Source organism: Anabrus simplex, chromosome 3 (genome assembly GCF_040414725.1).
Source record: "Anabrus simplex isolate iqAnaSimp1 chromosome 3, ASM4041472v1, whole genome shotgun sequence".
Lineage (NCBI taxonomy): Eukaryota > Metazoa > Arthropoda > Insecta > Orthoptera > Tettigoniidae > Anabrus > Anabrus simplex.
The window spans coordinates 90,044,017-90,064,748 of NC_090267.1; the positions used below are offsets into that span (position 1 = coordinate 90,044,017).

The following is a 20,732-nucleotide window of genomic DNA, read 5'->3' on the forward strand; positions in this document are numbered from 1 at the left end:
CAAACAGCTGGAGTGATCAGAACTAAGAAACGTAAGTAGGAAAAATCATTTATTGAAAAGACAGACCATAACTTTAAGAAAAATGAAACCAGAGAGTACTACAGATCATTCAAAAGGAAACTCACTGGCTACAAGCCGCCATCGCTATGCTTTCAGGGAAAGGGTGGTACACTGGCGACTTCAAATGAAGAAAATTGTAACATTCTAGCAGACTACTTCAAGAATCTACTAAACTGCGATAAGCCCCAAAGTCCCACTGAGACCAATGAACCCATGTTCAGGTGCTCAGATTCCAGACTACCCGACACATTGCCCGTCTCAAAAGCAACAAAGCGCCTGGTGAAGACTCAGTAGTTGCAGAATTGAGGAAATATGCCCCTGAGGAATCAGTTGAAACTTGCAAAAACCAATACAAAAAATCTGGGCTGAGAAAACTTTACCCGAAGATTGGAAAACGGCCCTGATCCATCCATTGAACAAGAAATGCAGGATGAAAAACATCAACAAGTACAGAGGAATATTGCTGCTACCGGTAATCAACCAAATTCTCTCGCTTGCCATTCTGGAGCGTTTGGAAGCGCAAGTAGAGCATCAAATGGGTGCATATCAAGGGAGGTTTAGGAAAAGTCGCTCTTCAGCCGAACAGTTACACAACCTCAAAACGATAATCAGGTATTGTACTCTAAGGTCCAAACAGTACGTGTCAGTCTTTGTTGACTTCAAGAAAACATACGACTCGATAGACCGCGAGGGTCTGCTAAACATCCTTAATAAATTTGGGGTTGGCTTGAAACAGCCACCCTGACAGATACAAAATCCAAAATAAAGTTCCAATAATGTCTCTCGGATTCCTTTGAGGTAAAAACAGGAGTCAGACAAGGCCATGAGCTCTCTCAGATGCTTTTCAACTGCATTCTTGAGAAGATCATCCGGACCTGGCGAACGACATTAATGGAAATCAACTATAGCTTACTGAGGACAGGAACTAAATCCGAGGGAATCGTGATAGACTGTCTAGCTTTTGCCGATGGCATCGCCATTCTGTCGAACCACGTATAAACCTCTAGGATTCAAATCAAACTGTTACAGGAAATCGCCTAACAAACTGGCCTGCAGATATTGTTTGAAAAAACAGAAGTAATGACCAACATGAAAGACGCACCACCAAAACTTCGGACGAAATATGGGGACATCAGGCGGGTATAAAATATTTAAGTACCTGGGTGAGATCATCATGAAAATTGGACTGGACAAGGAAGCACTTAGGCAACGAATACGCATACTTGAAATAGCCTACCAAACGTCACGCACGATCTGCAACAAAAAATGCCTCTCCCAAAAGTCACTAAGGAACGGTTCTGAAGCCAGTAGTTGTGTACGCATCCGAAAGCCCATCCCTAAAAGCCAATAAAAGACTCCTCGAAGAAATGGAGGAAAAGAAGGGCAGAATAATTAGGAGAATCATGGGATCCAACTGCAAGAATGGCATCCACCAAAAAAAGATCCAATAAGGGAGCCTATAGAGAAAATTCCAGACACTCTCCGCAAAAGACAAGCACGATTCTACGGTCATCTCAAACGAATTGACGAAAACAGGTCGAGCAAGCAGATATTTCACCTATTTGATTCAAAACCTAAAACCACGATGCCTTGGTTTAGAAACGCCAAAGAAGACCTCAAATGCTGCAAATAAAATCGGAAGACGCCTTTGACAGAGGTCTTTTCCGAAAATGGGTAATGACGAACAGACTAAACCGAGACAAACAACTGAAAAGAAGACACGGTGTCCCTCGGACAGAGAAACGCAAGCAGGCCCACTCGGAAAGAATGAGGGAATTCTGGGCTCGAAAGAAAGCAAAGTTCACTGCCCAATGTAAAAAGGCTTAACGTGTTCCTCGATGGCCCTAGCGAAATAATAATAATAATAATAATAACAATAATAATAATAATAATAATAATAATAATAATAATAATAATAATAATAATAATAATAATAATAATAACCAGTTCCTCTGACTACTTCTTCCTGGTCTTTTTCCCAATATAGTGAAATTATCAAATGTTATGGATTTGGCCCAGTTTTAGAACCGGATGCCCTTCCTCCCACCAACCCTATGTATTCACTATTGTGTATATCTGTGGCGGTTGGTAGTGTTGTGTTTGTAGGCCTAAATGGAGGTGTGCATTAAGATGAACACAAACATTCAGTCCTCTAGCTAGAGAAATTAATCAGGCGCTATCAGATAAAAATTGAGAGAGGGTTGTGTCCTTTCCTCACTAAATTGTTCTCATCCCTTTCATCATGGCATGCTATTATAGGATGACACCTTCCCTGCCCCGTATTTACTGAAATACAGAGAGGGGTGGTCGATATATCTTGTCACCAGCCATGAAGATGGTTTTCCGTGGTTTCTGATTTTAATACCAAGTAAATGCTAAGGGCTGTAATTTAATTAAGGCCACGGCCGCCTCCTTCCCACTCCTAGCCCTTTCCTATTCCGTTATCGCAATAAGACTTATCTGTGTCAGTGCGACGTGAAGCAAAATAATAATAATAATAATAATAATAATAATAATAATAATAATAGTAATAATAATATTAATAATAATGATAATAATAATAATAATAATAATAATAATAATAATAATAATAATAATAATAATAATAATAATAGGAATACAGAAAAATCATCAACAAAATTAAGGGATTCAAAGATCAAAGTAGAAAAAAACGGACCGGCAACAACTGGTCACGAGAACGTAAAGAAGCCCACTCCGAAAGGATGAAGAAGTACTGGGCCGATCGAAAGAGGAAGAACCGTAAATGAATGATACTTAACGTGGTCCATAGTAGACCTATTCGAAAACAAGAATAATAATAATAATAATAATAATTGTTAGCTACTCACCTCATGAAAAGATCGACACCATTCCCACGGATGTCCTTCTTGACAAGCGTCCAAGTATCAGTGATGAATTGGACTTGTCGTGGTGTCAGACCCGTGGTGGGATCCTCCTTGTCCAGGGCTGCAGAGTCCTCCTGCTTGCCCACCCAGAAGTAGCTGAAGAATGCACCCATCCTGCAGAAGACAAGATACAAGTCGAATAAATGTACGTTCACCGTGAAAATAGGAAACCCTACAGCAGCGGTTCACATACTTTTGTCACTCACGGCTCCCTTTCCAGGGTTGACAATCCCTTGCACTAAAATTACCACTAAATGTCACAAAAATTATTTGATTTTCGATTAAAATATTCTCTTTCAAATGAAAGGCTGGAATTAATTACCCATTTCAATATCAACGTCAATTCAAGCATTGAAGACATGAAATGGCGTATGGCTTTTAGTGCCGGGAGTGTCCGAGGACAAGTTCGGGTAGCCAGATGCAGGTCTTTCGATTTGACGCCAGCAGGCGACCTGCGCGTGATGATGAGGATGAAATTATGAAGAAGAGGACACAGACACCCAGGCCCCGTGCGAGCGAAATTAACCAATTAAGGTTAAAATTGCCGGGACCCCTGTTACAAAAAGCCAGCACGCTAACCATTTAGCCTTGGAACCGGACAATTCAAGCATTAATAACCATGAATAAAGAAAGCCACCATGACCGCCACTTAAGAAATAAAGTAAATGGTAAAACTTTATTTTTAGAATTTGCTTTACGTCGCGCCGACACAGATAGGTCTTATGGCGACGATGGGATAGGAACGGCCTAGAAATGGGAAGGAAGCGGCCGTGACCTTAATTAAGGTACAGACGCAGCATTTTTCTGGTGTGAAAACGGGAAAAACGGAAAACCATCTTGAGGGCTACGGACAGTGGGGTTCGAACACACTATCTCCCGGATGCAAACTCACAACTGCGCGCCCTTAACCGCACAGCCAACTCGCCTGGTAAAAAAACAATTTTACACCATAAAATTAGGTGTGGAAAATTTTAAAAATTTTTAGATATTTTTCGTTCATCTAAAACAAATTGTATTTCTTCATTACACGCTCCTTGTCATAATAATAGTGCTATTGGCTTCAAGTCACACTTCACACTAACTACTTCTACGGTTTTCGGAGACACCGAGGAGCCGCAATTTAGTTCCGCACGAGTTATTTTACGTGCCAGTAAATCTACCGGTACGAGGCAGAGTATTAGAGCACCTTCAAATACCACCTGACTGAGCCAGGATCGAACCTGCCAAGTTGGGGGTCAGAAGACCAGCGCCTCAAACGATGAGCCCCTCGGCCCGGCTTCTTTTCATCGTTAATGCCGACCAAAAATGAATACACCCATTTTCTGCTTTTGTAGCCATCAATCTCACTACGGTGTCAGTTTTCAACTCATTTCTGTAAGCTGTTTCGCAGTTTTGAGAGCACTGAAGACCCTTTCAACGATGATTAAGACAAGCGGAGGACTAGAAAGAGATTAATGACTGTTTCTAAATTAGGAAATGATAGTTTATTTATTCCTAGTCCATCATGTCCAAGTAAACGCTTTCCATTTACAGTCTAGGTCCTGGATATTAATCGGTTTCTTTAACATTGGAAAAAGACGATTCCAACCACATTTCCGCTAAAACCGCTGTCACATTATTGCGAAGTAAAATGCGTGCAGTCCACCTCTATGTTGTAGTGATAGTGTGATTAGCTGCCACCCCCGGAGGCCCGGCTTCGATTCCCGGCTCTGCCACGAAATTAGAAAAGTTGTATGAGGACTTGAATGGGTTCCACTCAGCCTCAGGAGGTGAACTGAGTAGGTTCGATTCTCACAGCAGCCATCCTTGAACCAGGCGAGTTGGCCGTGCGGTTAGGGGCGCGCGGCTGTGAGCTTGCATCCGGGAGATAGTGGGTTCTAATCCCACTGTCGGCAGCCCTGAAGATGGTTTTCCGTGGTTACCCATTTTCATACCCGGCAAATGCTGGAGCTGTACCTGAATTAGGCCACGGCCGCTTCCTTCCAATTCCTAGGCCTTTCTATCCCATCGTCGCCATACGAACTATCTGTGTCGGTGCGACGTAAAGCCACTAGCAAAAAAATTAAAAAAGCCATCCTTGAAGTGGTTTTCTGGTTTCGCATTTCTTGTCCAACCTAAGACAACGGCCGCTTCCTTCCCTCTTCCTTGCCAATCCCTTCCAATGTTCCAGTCCCCCACAAGGCCTCTGTTCAGCATAGAGGGTGAGGCCACCTAGGCGAGATACTGGTCCAATTCCCCAGTTGTATCCCAATGTGTCACGCTGCATGAGGCGGTAGAGATGGGATCCCGCGCTGAGTCCGAGGGAAAACCAAGCCTGCACGGTAAACGGATTAAGAAAGAAAGAAAATGTGTGCATGTCTTTAAAACCAAATCAAACCAAACTCCATGGCGTAACAGCCCCGAAGGTCCATGCGGCCACTACGAGGTGTCGTGTGGTCTGCACGACGAATTCTCTCGGCCGTTTTTCTTGGCTTTCTGCACCGCGAGCGCCATCTCACCATCACGTAGGCTGAGTGGACGTCGAACCAGCCCTCAGATCCAGGTAAAATCCCTGACCTGGCCGTGAACTGAACCCAGGTCTATCCGAGCTAACAGTCAATACGCTGACGATTCAGCCAAGTAGCCCTCTCCATAACATTTAAAGTTCACTAGCAGAACATTCCCTTTATCTTCGACTCATGGTAATGAATATTCACATCACATTAACTGGTCACTTATTGACATGAAATTGGATGTAAGTAGTTGTTGGAGGTTATGAGCTTGTAGTTACCGACACAATGTACTGATGATAACTACAAGTAATATTACGGTAAGGTTTACAATTTGCGTTTCAAATGAGAACATGTTACTTACTATTGTTCACATTGATACTTTCATGGTCGAGATTAATACACAAGGTACCTTTTGAGTTTTCTTTAAGCTGAAAAAGACCATAAGATATCATGTTATTACTAGCTGTTGTTTGCAGAATCCGATAACATTGTTAGTGGCTCTTATAGTCGTAATATTGAAAGATGCGTTTTTACAGTTCTTATAGGGAGGTCCGTTTACTGCCTGCCTGGGCGGGCAGAAGGAAGTAGGGGGTATGGTTGGCATGGAAACATGGGCGGACCTGCTGCGGTTGCCATGGAGATAGGCCTGCTGACCGGCTCATTTTGCTTGGAGTTGCTAAACCTCTCACTTCTGAGTTACGTACAACAGAACACAGCCGTCTGAACGAACGAAAAAGTGCGCCGGAAGCGAAGGGAAGGAGAAAGGGATGTAGGGATGTGGCAACACCGTGCAATGCTACGTGCAATGCTCCTCCCTCCAAGCCTATCTGTCAAAACGCTTCTTTTAATATTACGAGTATAATGTTGCTGTTCTTCTTCTTTTCATCTTCCTCTTCCTTCACACCTTGTTGGGGTCACGGGTGTTGTACACGTGGACTTGGCCGTGTTCTACAACCGGATACCTTTCCTGACACCAAACGTACGTGTAGGAATATATTGAAAAATGTATGTGTATTATCGATCAAGTTGGCTATGCAGTTTGAGCTATGTAGCTATGGGCTTACATCGGGAGTTAATGGGTTTGAATTCCACTGTTGGCAGCTCTAAAGATGGTTTGCCGTGGTTTTCCTTTCCACAGCAGGCAATTAATTACGGCTACGGCGTCTACAATCCCATCCTTGTGTCGCTGATAACCTTTGATGTGGAAGTGCCAAGTGTACGATATTAAGAAAATACGGGACGAAAATCGACAATTTTGTAAAAAATTGCTGAATGTGAAACTGGTGGAATGTAGGGGCGGTGATTATTGTGGGTGAGGGGCGGGAAGGGGGAAGATGCCCATCCTCACAACGTAGAAGTAAATTTGTATTCTACTTTAGCTGCCTAAAACTAGGACTAATAGGAATTTTAAGAAAAACAATTTAAACAAATCCAATTGTCTTATCGCCTAATTATCTTTCCTTTAATTTCTTACTGGTTGGACTTCACCATATTATCACTATTTGGCGTTTATTTTCAATAAGCCATATTTTTGAATGAAATTATTACTGAGTATTTGTAAATTCTCGAAGTAACCTACTTCTATTTAATTATAATACTTGTGTAATTGTTCTTTTGGCGAACGTTTTATTGTTTAGTATTAATCGAAAACAAAAACTATTATTACTGCAGTTAAGTTGGTAAACTGTCAACCACCGGGCGAGTTGGCCGTGTGGTTAGGGGCGCGCAGCTGTGAGCTTGCATCCGGAAGATAGTGGGTTCGAGCCCGACTGTCAGCAGCCCTGAAGATGGTTTTCCGTGGTTTTTCATTTTCACACAATGAAAATGCTGGGGCTGTACCTTAATTAAGGCCACGGCCACTTCCTTCCCACTCCCAGCCCTTCCCAATCCCATCGTCGCCATGAGACCTATCTGTGTCGGTGCGACGTAAAGCAAATTGTAAAAACAAAAAAACAAAAAAAGAAAAAGTTAACCTTTACTTTTCTGCCCAAATTTACGCAGGGAACATAAAAACATACCATTTAATAGCTATTCGTCAAAACCCTCCAGACCCCGGTACTCTTTGTTATCTAAAATTTTTGTCCCCACCCCCTCCCAGTTCCCAATCACCACCACTATACGAGACAGATAGACAGGCAATGAGGATGGGGGATAACCCAAAACAAGGCAAAGCAACATACATGCATGTTTTCTTCAGAAATATTTATACTATATTTGTTTCCATCAAACCAGAAGTTATAGCCTATAAATCCTCATAATCCGTCTTGTCCAGTAATCCCGAGGGGGCTGTGTTACTGAAAATGTGCGGTATGTATTGTTAGTCAGTTTAGTAATATTATTTCAGTATAGAAATGAACCTCAGTAACAAAGATATAAAACTCATTTAATGACGAAAAAAAAAAAGCATGCAGTAGTATGAAAAAGCTTGCCCGCAGATTCTCCTTATTTATTCATTTCTTAATCAGTTTACCCTCCAGGGTTGATTTTTCCCGCGGACTCGGCGAGGGATCCCACCTCTGTCACCTCAACGGGAGTATCCTGGAGCGTGAAACTTTGGATCGGGGGATACAGCTGGGAAGGAGAACCAGTACCTTGCCCAGGAGGCCTCACCTGCTATGCTGAACAGGGCCTTGTAGGGGGATAGGAAGACTGGAAGGGATAGACAAAGAAGAGGGAAGGATGCGACCGTGACCTTAATTTAGGTACCATCCTGGCATTTGCCTGGAGGGGAATTGAGAAACCACGGAAAACCACTTCGAGGATGGCTGACCCCCTATACCCAGTTGACACGAGGATGAGTGGACCCCGTTCCAGCACTTTATCGCTTTTCAAATTTCGTGGCAGAGCCGGGAATCGAACCCGCGCCTCCGGGGATGGCAGCTAATCACACTAAGCACTACAGCACAGAGGCGGACATGTTTGGTTTCTACACCAACAAATAGTTTGGAAATTTCCCACTGTACGTATTCAGTGCAGGATAACAACATTATTTTAGGCATTATTCTACTCAGAAATGGTGATTCTGGTTCATTATCTAGTCAATACCACCATTATACCTTGAAAACATTTTCTTTTCTCCGTTGTCAGAACATGAATATGACCATTTTCTTCGGCTTTCCGCGGTTAAAGTGGACAATTATAATGTTCCAAGAATAGAACTAACTGGAATTGAAACGTACGTGCATGAGTTTCTTAGTAACGTATAATCAAATGCGGAGGAGTTGTACGTAGACTTGGCTCGAGGTCAACAGGTAGGTAGAGTAAGAGAAGGTACGAAAAGAGAACGGAGAGTCGATGTATTTCTGGTAGCCGTTGTGGATTAACTCTTCCATGTGAATAATTGAAAATCCCATCCAAGTTTTCCATGTTTCAAACCCTTAACATTCGGGTGCGTAACCCTAAAGGCCTTAATTCAACCCAGTTATTTTGGGAGTCGCTGGGGTGACCCTGGGTTTTGACCGAGTTCAAGACCAGCACCATGGTGCTGGGTAGCGTGCTTGCCCCTTGACCGGAGGACCCGGTTCAATTCCCAGTCAGGCCATAGGCAGGTCATGAGGCTGGGCAACAGTCATCTTGACAGGCCAAGAAATGGGCGGTGTGTGTCACGGATGTTTCGAGGAACTCAAATCTCGATTGTCCAAATGGTAAGCCGGTAACTACGTCACTGTGGTATTCGCCTCCCAAATTAATTCTTTCATTGTGACCAATTAATAGAAAATATTTAATGAAATATTGTATTTTTAAGAGTGTTCGTCTCCTTGGCTGAATGGTCAGCGCAGTGACCTTCGGGTTCGCTTAACAGCCGGCTTGAATTATACGGTAGTGAATTCCATTAGCTCGGGGTCTGGGTATTTGTATTTGTCTTAACACACATGCTCATTTACATACAACACATCACACTGCTAACCACCTAAGACGCATGCAATAGTGAATACATCGCACCAAATAGAGTTGGCGTAAGGAAGGGCATCCGGCCGTAAAACTGGGATAAACTGGTGGTGGTGGTGGTGGTGGTGGTGGTGGTGGTGGTGGTGGTGGTGGTGGTGGTGGTGGTTGTTAATGTTTTACGAGGAAGTACAACTAGGCAACAATCCTCTGTATAGCACTAATCAAAGAGAAAAATGGAAGGGATGCGACACTACGATAAATGAAGGTATCGACTAAAGAAAGACAAGGGCCGCGAATGGTGTGAAAATGAAAGACTCCATAAGGCCTCGCAATCTAATACCGTCGGGGTCGGAAAAGAACAAGAGTTGACTAAAGGAGGTCGGATAGGATAGATGAAAGTGAGGAGCCTGGCACAAGTAAGTGGAAGCAATGCCAGGACTCATCTCAGAGACCCGTGGTCGCCAACACACGTTCACAAGTTGACATCCCCTGAGGTCCCTTTAAGTCGCCTCTTACGGCAGGCAAGGGGTACCGTGGACATTCTATCCCCCCCCCCATAGGGAGAAACTGGAATAAATCTATTCAAAATGTCGACCCAAGTAATTGAGAAAAGGCTACGAAGAATTTATTTATTTATTCATTTATTTATTTATTTATTTATTTATTTATTTATTTATTTATTTATTTACTATGTGCTTTACGTCGCACCGACACAGATAGGTATTATGGCGACGATTGGACAGGAAATGGCTAGAAGTGGGAAGGAACTGGCCGGCCTTAATTAATGTACAGCCTCGGCATTTGCATGGTGTAAAAATGGGAAAACACGATAAACCACCTTCAGAGCTGCTGACGATGAGGTTCGAACCCATTATCTCCCGAATGCGAGCTGAGCCGAGAAGAAGATTCCGTTTTTATGAGTAAAGCAACTTTACTGGTAGATGTTTTTACCCATTAGACACAGCTCTACCGTACATCCAATACAGACCATACAGATGTTTAGTACAGAGTGACCGAGCTCGATAGCTGCAGTCGCTTAAGTGCAGCCAGTATCCAGTATTCGGGAGATAGTAGATTCGAACCCCACTGTCGGCAGCCCATTTTCCCATTTTCATACCAGGCAAATGCTAGGGCTGTACCTTAATTAAGGCCACGGCCGCTTCCTTCCCACTCCTATCCCTTTCCTGTACCATCGTCGCCATAAGACCTATCTGTGTCGGTGCGACGTAAAGCAACTAGCAAAAAAAAAAAAAAAAAAGAAAGAAAGAAGTACATAGTGAATCACATGACATGACCTGCGATCGAACCAAGGACCTAGTGGTTCTTGGCTGTGCTCATTGCAACTGCCCCCCCCCCCCCCCTTAATGGTGATATCGAAGTGAAGTTGATTCTGTTGATTAATGGCCAGAGAGCGGCGTGCACGTTTCACCGCTGTGGTCCAGGGGCTAACAAAATAGCTTTCCGCCTGGTGGTTCTGCCATAAATGTTAGGTCGGTTCGAGGAACAGGGAAGGAGATACTCTGCCTCGGGTAAAACGATTGCGCGGAACAGTCCGTCAAAACCCCCACGTTGTTTTACTCACACCACTTCTGGAGAATCCCATGATGGTGCCTCCATAAAACACAAACTTCCTTTCCGATAATAGCCCCAATGAAATACAAATAACACAGTGCACAAAACACTGAAAAACACGTAACCAGTAAGATTTCTCGGACACAACTACATTCTACAATAAACTGCAGACCATCATGTTCTTAATGAAATAAAAATATTTGCAAATTAGCTTAGGCCCGTATTCATTAGCGCGAGTAAAAGCTTTTGTCTTAGATTAAAGCTTAAAAAAAAAACGAGATAACAGTTACATTTGTATTCACCAACAACATTGTCTCCGATAACGGGTATTATCTCGGTTTAAAATTTTACCGGTGATAGGTTGGCCGATAAAGCAGGAAATCTGAGATAATAGCCTCTCAGGACGGCAGATCATAAACGCCTGGATTATTTAACTGAAAAAGAAAATCACAGCGACGATGAATATGACCAAGATTATGAAATAAAACATCCTAGGTGGATAAAAGGAACGCACTACATAATTTGAGGACTTCGACACTGATTTTGAAACACGTTGTCTAAAGCTTCGACGCTGTCAATGTTATCCATGGTCGAACATAACCTGTAATTAACAACACATAGGTAGGCTTAAGATGAATTCTCGATGATAATAATAATAATTTTGTAAGGCTCTTTCTAGCCGAGTGCAGCCCTTGTAAGGCAGACCCTCCGATGAGGGTGGGCGGCATATACCATGTGTAGGTAACTGCGTGTTATTGTGGTGAAGGATAGTGTTATGTATGGTGTGTGAGTTGCAGGGATGTTGGAGACAGCACTAACACCAAGCCCCCGGGCCACTGGAATTAACCAATGAAGGTTAAAATCCCCGACCTGACCGGGAATCAAACCCAGGATCCTGTGAACCGAAGGCCAGTACGCTAACCATTCAGGCAACGAGTTGGACAATTCTGATTATAACTTATATCTTGCATGGTACATGACTGGATGTTTTTTTAATGAACTTTTTTTTTGCTATTTGCTTTACGTCGCACCGACAAAGATTGGTCTTATGGCGATGATGGGACAGGAAAGGCCTAGGAGTGGGAAGGAAGCGGTCGTGTCCGGAATTGCCTGGTGTGAAAATGAACATCCATCTTCAGGACTGCCGACAGTGGGGTTCGAACCCACTATCTCCCAGATGCGAGCTCGCAGCTGCACGCCCCTAACCGCACGGCCAACTCGCCCGGTGTTCTTGTTTTAGGGCAGCTAACCTTTGTGGATTTTCTCTCGTTGTAATAACAGGCTCGTACTCAAACTGTACCTGGAATAAAATTGAAAAATCAACATTTAACCATGACGAATAGAAAGTGAGGAGATCGTTGACCGAGTTCAAACGCACTCCGCAGAGCGGCGCTTCTCCTTCTTATTCATCATCATCATCATAATCATCATCATCATCATCATCATCATCTTCTTCTTCTTCTTCTTCTTCTTCTTCTTCTTCTTCTTCTTCTATGTGCCCTGCCCTGTCTCCCGGACGTTGACGATCAGTGTGGAGAGTGCTTTTCTGTCTTCAGCAACACGGTAGAGTTCTTCAGTGCTTTTTATGCCTGTCCAATCTTTAATATTCCTAAGGCATGTTGTTCTCCTCCTGCCTATTCCTCGGCGCTTTCCAATTTTGCCTTTCAAAATTAGATGTAAAACTCCGTATTTTTCACACCTAGGTAGGCAATTTTTCTGAATTTGATGGTGGTTACCAGTTCTTTTTTGCAGTTTGCTCTCTGTAATATTTGTTCATTTGTGACATGGTCAATCCACGAGACTCTCACAAACTGTTTGAATGGAGGTTACACTGATATGCAAATAACCAAATACAACACCCAATTGTTCAGACTTATGAATAATACTGTAATAATAATCTCAGTCCCCACTTGAATAAGGGAACACAAGAGATAAAATGTAACATTACGGAAAGCGAAAGCAATATTGTTTTTTTACATACTTTAAAAAGATAGACATTTCAAACAGTTCCCTATAAGAGTCAAAATTGAGAGTGTTGCTATTGTAAGATAATCCTACTTTATCATAGAAAAAAGTTTCTTATAGGCCTACATTTCAATATACGCACAAAATCTGAAAAAAGTCCAGATCATCCGTTTTACATCTGCTGGATTCAGCCGAGACTGTAAAGGAGTGCTCGGTTCGCCTGGAAGAACGTGGGTTCGAATCCCCGTCATGAAGTCGTAAAATTTAAGAATCAAGATTTCCACTTTAATCCCTGGGGACAAAGGCGGCTAACCACACTACCCCATCAAGTGCCGAGGTTACGGATAGTGGAAGCCTTTACCTTCCACCCCTCCAAGGGCCTGCATGGCCTGAACGGAGATGACTGCTTTTTGATATATTCAGAATATAGCATTGCGCTTGATTTTTCTTCCCACCATTTTCTGAATATTTCCAGGCTTTCTTATTTGACTGATTACAATCACACGTGAAACATGCCACTCTTTTCCATCTGCAACAAGAACAGAATTATAATTTTAGCAAGGATATCTCCTGGAGTAGCATTTCTGCTTGCATAAATGGCGATTTGCCATCTGGTTTTTTGACAGTCTGGCGTTAGTTCACCTAAATGGAGGAAGCCATCTACTTTCAGTGAAGAACAATTAAATTGAATCTTTTCACTTAATATAAACTCATTGAATATAACTATTATCTGCGCACTTTTTAGCTATAGATATACACCCTAATGCTGAATCGGTCGACTTCGGTTATCTTCGAGATTCGTATCGGCAACCTTTGAAACACAAACTAAGAATCGCTTATGATCGCTGTGCGACATCTGGCGTACACTTTAAGTACTCGTACTGTTGTTGTTTACACAGCAAAGTCAAACTATAGAATTCATGCCAGGAACAAGTTTCGCATCGAGAAATGTTATATAGTATTATATATTGTGTGTGAAGCCTCCGTGGCTCAGCCGGCAGCGCCCCGGCCTCTCACCGCTGGATACCGTGGTTCAAATCCCGGTCACTCCATGTGAGATTTGTGCTGGACAAAGCGGAGGCAGGATAGGTTTTTCTCCGGGTACTCCGGTTTTCCCTCATATTTCATTCCAGCAACACTCGTCATTTACATTTCATTTCATCAGTCATTAATCATTGTCCCAGAGGAGTGCGACAGGCTTCGGCAGCCGGCACATTTCCTATCCTCGCCGCTAGATGGGGCTTCATTCATTTCATTCCTGACCTGGTCAAAAGACTGGAAACAGGCTGTGGATTTTCATTCATCATATATTGTGTGTGTGACACAGGTGTTGGCGTAAGATAATAAAGGTTTAGAAAATTCATATCGATCGATCATATTATCGATTCAATTCAGATTTCATTTCCATTTAGTTGGCAGTATTACCGGCACCAGCAGTGCTCCCTCCTTACTCCTCAACCCAGTACAAAAATCTGTCAGTAAAAAGTGCGCGTACAATACTCCGTTCCATTTATACTCGTCTATTTCATCCTAAATATAATGTACAAGCACTTATAAAAGGAGGATTTACACCATAGGGACATTTGAGTCCTTTGCAGAGTTTCCTCAAATGGCTTTATGAGGGAAGAGGTAACAGGTTATGACGCAGACATTGCCTATATCCTATAGGTGATTGTATTCTAAGTAATAAACTCTCTACAACAAAGCCACTGCTATACCTCATAGCATTGGGAGATTTTACATGGCATTTCTTTAGAACAGCATCTGTAATAATATTCTGTTTCTTACTAAGAAATTTAAAATCTTTAAATTGAAATTCCCTGCTCTTAATCTGCCCCTGCAGGAAATCAATCCTAGTTGTGGTTGAGGACAGATTGCATTTAGCTCGTGTTAAATTACGAGTTGCGTTCTTTAGTCGCCTTTTGAGAGATATTACTGTCTTTTCGGAAGTGGTAAGAGAACTAGACTGGCCCCAGAACTAGGCTGACTTTGAACTTGAACTTCACCGCTTACAGTTGCCATCATTGCTTCACTCACATCGTGATTCTTCTTCCTTATCCCCTTGATGCCGTCTTCATTCCTTTTTCTACTAGGTGCCTTTCGCGATTTTACCTCAGTAGATAGGTATTTCGGTAAATTAGGGAAAATATGAGGCACGGATCATGGTTTTAATTTCCACCTCACACGAGGAAATTACACGTTTTCACCTTTCACGACGAAACAGTCCGCCCTTATAATTGAATCTGCCGAAAACTGCTTTCGACTTATCCTTCCGTGGAATAACTCTCGCCCACTTCGCAAACAGATTATTTCCTTTTGGCGGTGTAAAACATCGTCTACCACCACGCTTCCTTCCGTAACACGATTTACAACCAAGAACGAAACAGTGCGACGTTTTCTCGAAATAATAGACAACTTGCTGATTGCACACACAAAGCACTGCACAAATACTAAGACAGACTTTCGGAAAACATTAAAACAAAGAAATTCCCTCAATAGGCGTTAAATTATCACCATGTTTTCACGCACACACGCTATTACCTTCGCCGACAATTAGGTGTACGTGTTGTTGCAGCTGGTTCGTTGCGACTGCAGCTCCACACTCCGGCGGAGCCACCAACGACAATGTTCAGAGAGCGGAGTGATCACACTAGGTATTCTATTCGTCATTGTTTAACAATTCCGTGGGGGCGGGAGGTGGAGGTCCGATTAGCTCAATGGTTTAGCCGCTAGCTTCCCGCCTGGAAGGCTGGGGTTCTAATCCCGGTCTAATCTGGATTGAGATTTTCATCTTAAAACTCACATAGATTCAGGAAGGGAATCCAGCCTTAAACCAAAATGAGCCAGTGTTTCGGTGACCCAAGAAATAACTGGGATAAGCGGAAGATTTATTATTATTATTATTATTATTAGTAGTAGTAGTAGTAGTAGTAGCAGCGGTGTAGTTCACGGAAGGTCTCACTCAGTATTTTGTATCTCATTTTTCGACCTTGATACTCGACTGACTTCGTACCTGAAGGCTGAGTAAATGTAAACTTACGAATTCGCACAACAAGAGAATGTTTTTAAGAAAACGATTCATTGGTATTCTTACTCCACCTTACTGAAGAATGTACGAGTCATGAAATGAATCAGAGCTCTGTGGGTCAATGACAAGGTAACAAGTACCGCAGGTATGTAGGCAAACTCGTTCCCAAATGAACTCTACTAAGAAAACACGAGACGAATGCGGATGGAAATATTGTGAAAGAATTATTCATCGTCTTCAGTTTATCGTTCGGGGAAAGTGTGACATGCTACTAATGGTATGAGGACTTGAAAACACGAAGCGGCTGCGTCGAGTAGCTTGCTGAGCACTCGTATTTCATGTTGAAGATTGCGGGTCGGATTGTGGAGTCGGTTGACATTTTGAAGTTCTTAAATAACAGAGACTTACTGTCAGAAGTAGCAGCGATTAAGGGGACGAGGGGGGAGGGGGGGTTGGACCCAATTTGTGAAGAAAAATTAAATTTGTATTCAATTTTTGGCGCTTGAACCTGGAAATTATACAACAAAAACCTTGTGGTATTTTCAGCTAATTCTTTCATTTAATTTATTTAATTATTAAGAAAAATGGTCCGCCTCTGTGGTGTAGTGGTTAGTGTAATTAGCTGCCACTCCCCGGCTCTGCCACGAAATTTGAAAAGTGGTACGAGGGCTCGAACGAAGTCCACTCAGCCTCGGGAGGTCAATTGAGTAGAGGGCGGTTCGATTCCCTCCTCAGTTATCCTCGAAGTGGTTTTCCGTCATTTCCCACTTCTCCTCCAGGCAAATGCCGGGATGGTACCTAACTCAAGGCCACGGCCGCTTCCCACTTCCTTGTCTGTCCCTTCCAATCTTCCCACCCCCAAACAAGGCCCCTGCTCAGCATAGCAGGTGACGCTGCCTGGGCGAGGTACCGATCATCCTCGTCAGTTGTATCTCCCAACCCAAAGTATCACGCTCCAGGACACTGCCCTTGAGGCGCTAGAGGTGAGATCCCTCGCTGAGTCCGAGGGAGAAACCATCCTTGGAGGGTAAACGGATTAAGAAAGAATTAAGAAATACTCAGCGGAAACACACACAAAATGTCGATCGTCGCGGCTAACCGAATTGTGCAGTGCCAAATCCAGTAGTGGAGACCCGTGGAGCAATGTGTACCACGTTCTGCGACGAAGGGTAGCTGGGGTATATTTTTGGCAAGGTCACCCGCTTATCGCACGTATTCCTCAGTCTATCAGTCTCACTCAGTAAATGTTTCTTAGTTCTATCTAGTGTCTGTTTCTTTGTTACTGTGTAGTCAAATACTAAATGACTTTTCAATTGCATAATCACGCGACATTTTTATTTAATTGTAATACATGCGTAATTATTGTTCCGTTGGTGAAAGTACAGTACGTATTATTACCGCACTAAGTTGGCAGACTTTCAACCTTTACGTCTCTATCGAAATTCACTCAGAGAGCCCCAAAACTTACCAATTTACCTTTTTTTCAATTTTGATGCCTACCCCCTCCCCACCACACTGCTAATTCCCAATCGCCTTTACATAAAAGACCCTGTTTCAGAGCAAAATTCCTGCCCTCCGGCGTCTTACAAAATCTATCTATAAGCAACTGGAAGTACATAAAACACTGGTCTACTGTTGTTTTGTTGTTTGTTGTTGAAGTTGTTTCTTAGAAAGAGCTTTGGATGTAAATGAAATCTGTATTGAAGACTCGTTCACCGGGCGAGTTGGCCATGCGCTTAGGGGCGCTCAGCTGTGAGCTTACACCCGGGAGATAGTGGGTTCGAACCCCACTGTCGGCAGCCCTGAAAATAGTTTTCCGTGGTTTCCCATTTTCACACCAGGCAAATGCTGGGGCTGTACCTTAATTAAGGCAACGGCCGCTTCCTTCCCACTCCTAGCCCTTTCCTGTCCCATCGTCGCCATAAGACGTATCTGTGTCGGTGCGACGTAAAACAACTAGCAAAAAAAATAGCATTTTCACACCAGGCAGATGCTGGGGCTGGATCTTAATTAAGGCCAAGGCCGCTTCCTTCTCACTCCTAGTCCTTCCCTATCCCATTATCTCCATAAGACCTATTTGTGTCTGTGCGACGTAAAGCAAAGCTGTAAATAATAATAATACTAATAATAATAATAATAATAATAATAATAATAATAATAATAGAAAAATCGTTAACAAACTGATCTGAAATTCCAATAAAGCCCCTTAGATGCGGGCTCGGGAGGTAAGAATACAAAGAAATAGTGGGTGGTACAATGAAGAATGCAAACAAAAAATCAGAAGTAATTAAATTAATTTCGTATGGCTATTTCTAGCCGAGTGCAGCCCTTGTAAGGCAGACCCTCCGATGAGGGTGGGCGGCATCTGCCATCTGTAGGAAACTGCGTGTTATTGTGGTGTAGGATAGTGTTTTGTGTGTGGTGTGTGAGTTGCAGGGATGTTGGGGACAGCACAAACACCCAGCCCCCGGGCCATTGGAATTAACCAATGAAGGTTAAAATCCCCGACCCGGCCGGGAATCGAACCCGGGACCCTCTGAACCGAAGGCCAGTACGCTGACCATTCAGCCAACGAGTCGGACATCAGAAGTAATGAAAGCACTAAACACATTCAGAAGAATAGGCGGGCATGAACCAAGAACTGCATTCTGTAGCAAAAGAAAAGAGTACAAAGAATTATTGGTAAAAACTAAAGATTTGTGGCAGAAGAAACAGACTGACAACTTAAACAGAGATGCTCTGAATAATAATACTAACAAAGTATGGCATAGAATAAATCAAATTTGTAAAGATAGAAAAAATATAACTCAGGTAAATATAAGCCGTAGAGAATGGATAGAATACTTTAGTAAACTATTAAGTGGTGAAGATAGTTGGAAACAGGATGTACAAAAGATGAGAGTCTCGAGAGGATTGGAGTGCACCCTGCCCGATTTAGATAAGGAAATTTCAGCCGACGAAGTAAAGGAAATATTACAGAAAGGTAAGAAAGGGAAATCCGGAGCAATTTCAGGTATAAACAATGAATTCTTGAAGGAAGCAAGCAAAAATAGCTTTATCCTAGCAAGTATAGTCAAAATATTTAACAAGATCTTCGAGAGAGCAAGATTCCCTAAATCATGGCAAGAAGGTATCATCTGTCCTGTATACAAGAAACGTGGAGAGAGATCTAGCCCTAGTAATTATAGAGGGATTACGTTGCTAGATTCTTTAAGTAAGATATAGAAATATATTTATTTAAAGTTAATTACAAGTAGGACGAGAGGTCCCTTTGGCTGTAACTAACTGCCACTTTAACTTAAATGCATCACCAACATACACAGGGATATTGGCAAAAATATTAATGAATTGGGCGGAGGAGTACTCGACCCTGTCGAGATTACAAGCAGGATTCAGAAAGGGAATGAGGACTAGTGACAATATAATGGTAGTTAAAACAATAATAGATAAATATATTAAGAAAAGAGGCAAGTTTTACATTGCTGTAATCGATTTAGAAAACGCGTTCGATTCGGTGAGTAGAAAAGCTGTCGTCCACAAGTTGGGGCAGATCGGAGTATCAGCTAAAATTATAAGAGCAATTGATAATATATATTCGGAATTTAAATGTAGGCCTACTGTCAAAGTTAAAAATGGTTTAATAGTGGGGGAGATAACTTCTAAAGTGGGTCTTAAACAAGGGTGTAAACTGTCCCTCATATTATTTTTATTGTTTATTAACGATATATTCCACTCGAAATAATTTGAGAAAGGAGCGTATCCATGTCTCGAGTATCAAGATATTCCAGGCCTAATCTTTGCGGACGATATCATTCTACTCGCATTAACACCCAACAAGATGCAAAATAGTATTAATGAAGTAGGGACCTACTGTAAAGAGTGGAATTTAAATGTTAACCCGCATAAAACCAGAGTAATGGTTTGTAAAAGGGGTGTAAAGCTTTCTAAGAGTGAACAGTGGTGGATGGGTAAGACAAAGTTAGAAGTGGTCAAAAAATCGAATACTTAGGGACGATTATATGTAGTAATGGCAGTTGGTTTGACGAAATAAAAAGATCAATAATGAGGGGAATAAGTGCCTCGGCTAGTATCAAAATATTAGATAAAAAGATGCCTAACATAGAATACTAAATTCAGGAAAACATACTTAATGCAGTAGTTAAAACTAAGGTATTGCATGGATCAGAAATTTGGGGAATAGATCAGGAAATTGTAGCATTAGAGGTAATCGTTAGCAAATTTACCAAAATAATTATGGGACTGCCAAACTGTACTGTAAACAGTGGAGTAAGAATGATGTGTGAAGGGGTGAGTATACGGGCTGATATTGCAAAACGAATAGTCAAGTATTGGTTGAGATTAAAGACAGGGGGAGGTGGTGAAATATTAGTCATAACCTATCAGCACCAAAAGAAACATCTAAACGAAGGCTACTGGGTGGATGGAGTGAAGAAGCTTCTAGAGTACATAGGATTGGGATCATACTGGGTAAGTAATATGTCAAGGGATAACAGGAGATTGCATAGCAAAGAGTGAAAGATATAGAAAGACAAATAATTAGGGCAGAATGAAACAGCAAGAGATCACTAATAGAATTTTGAAAAATAAGTGAGAATATGACTATACGGACACAAATGTTAACAAAAAGGGAAATGAGAGGAATAATCTGGTGGTTGAAGTGAGTGTATAAAAATAAAGCTTTAAGAGAAACAAATGACGAAAATAAATGTATTTTATGTAATTCAAATATGGAAGTGGCACAGTTGATTAAGGACTGTGAAGAAACAAGAAACAATTGAGAGAAATACATAGAAAGGAGAG

At 42.2% G+C, this 20,732-nt stretch overlaps 1 protein-coding gene across 1 annotated transcript in view; it reads right to left on the reverse strand.

Annotated features, from left to right (window-relative positions):
• Positions 1–20,732, reverse strand: part of LOC136867048 (globin) — a 79,341-nt gene that overhangs the window by 19,791 nt on the left and 38,818 nt on the right. The window contains exon 2 of the mRNA XM_067144152.2: positions 2,910–3,080. Coding sequence (XP_067000253.1) covers positions 2,910–3,080 — 171 coding nt within the window. The remainder of the gene's footprint in view (positions 1–2,909; positions 3,081–20,732) is intronic.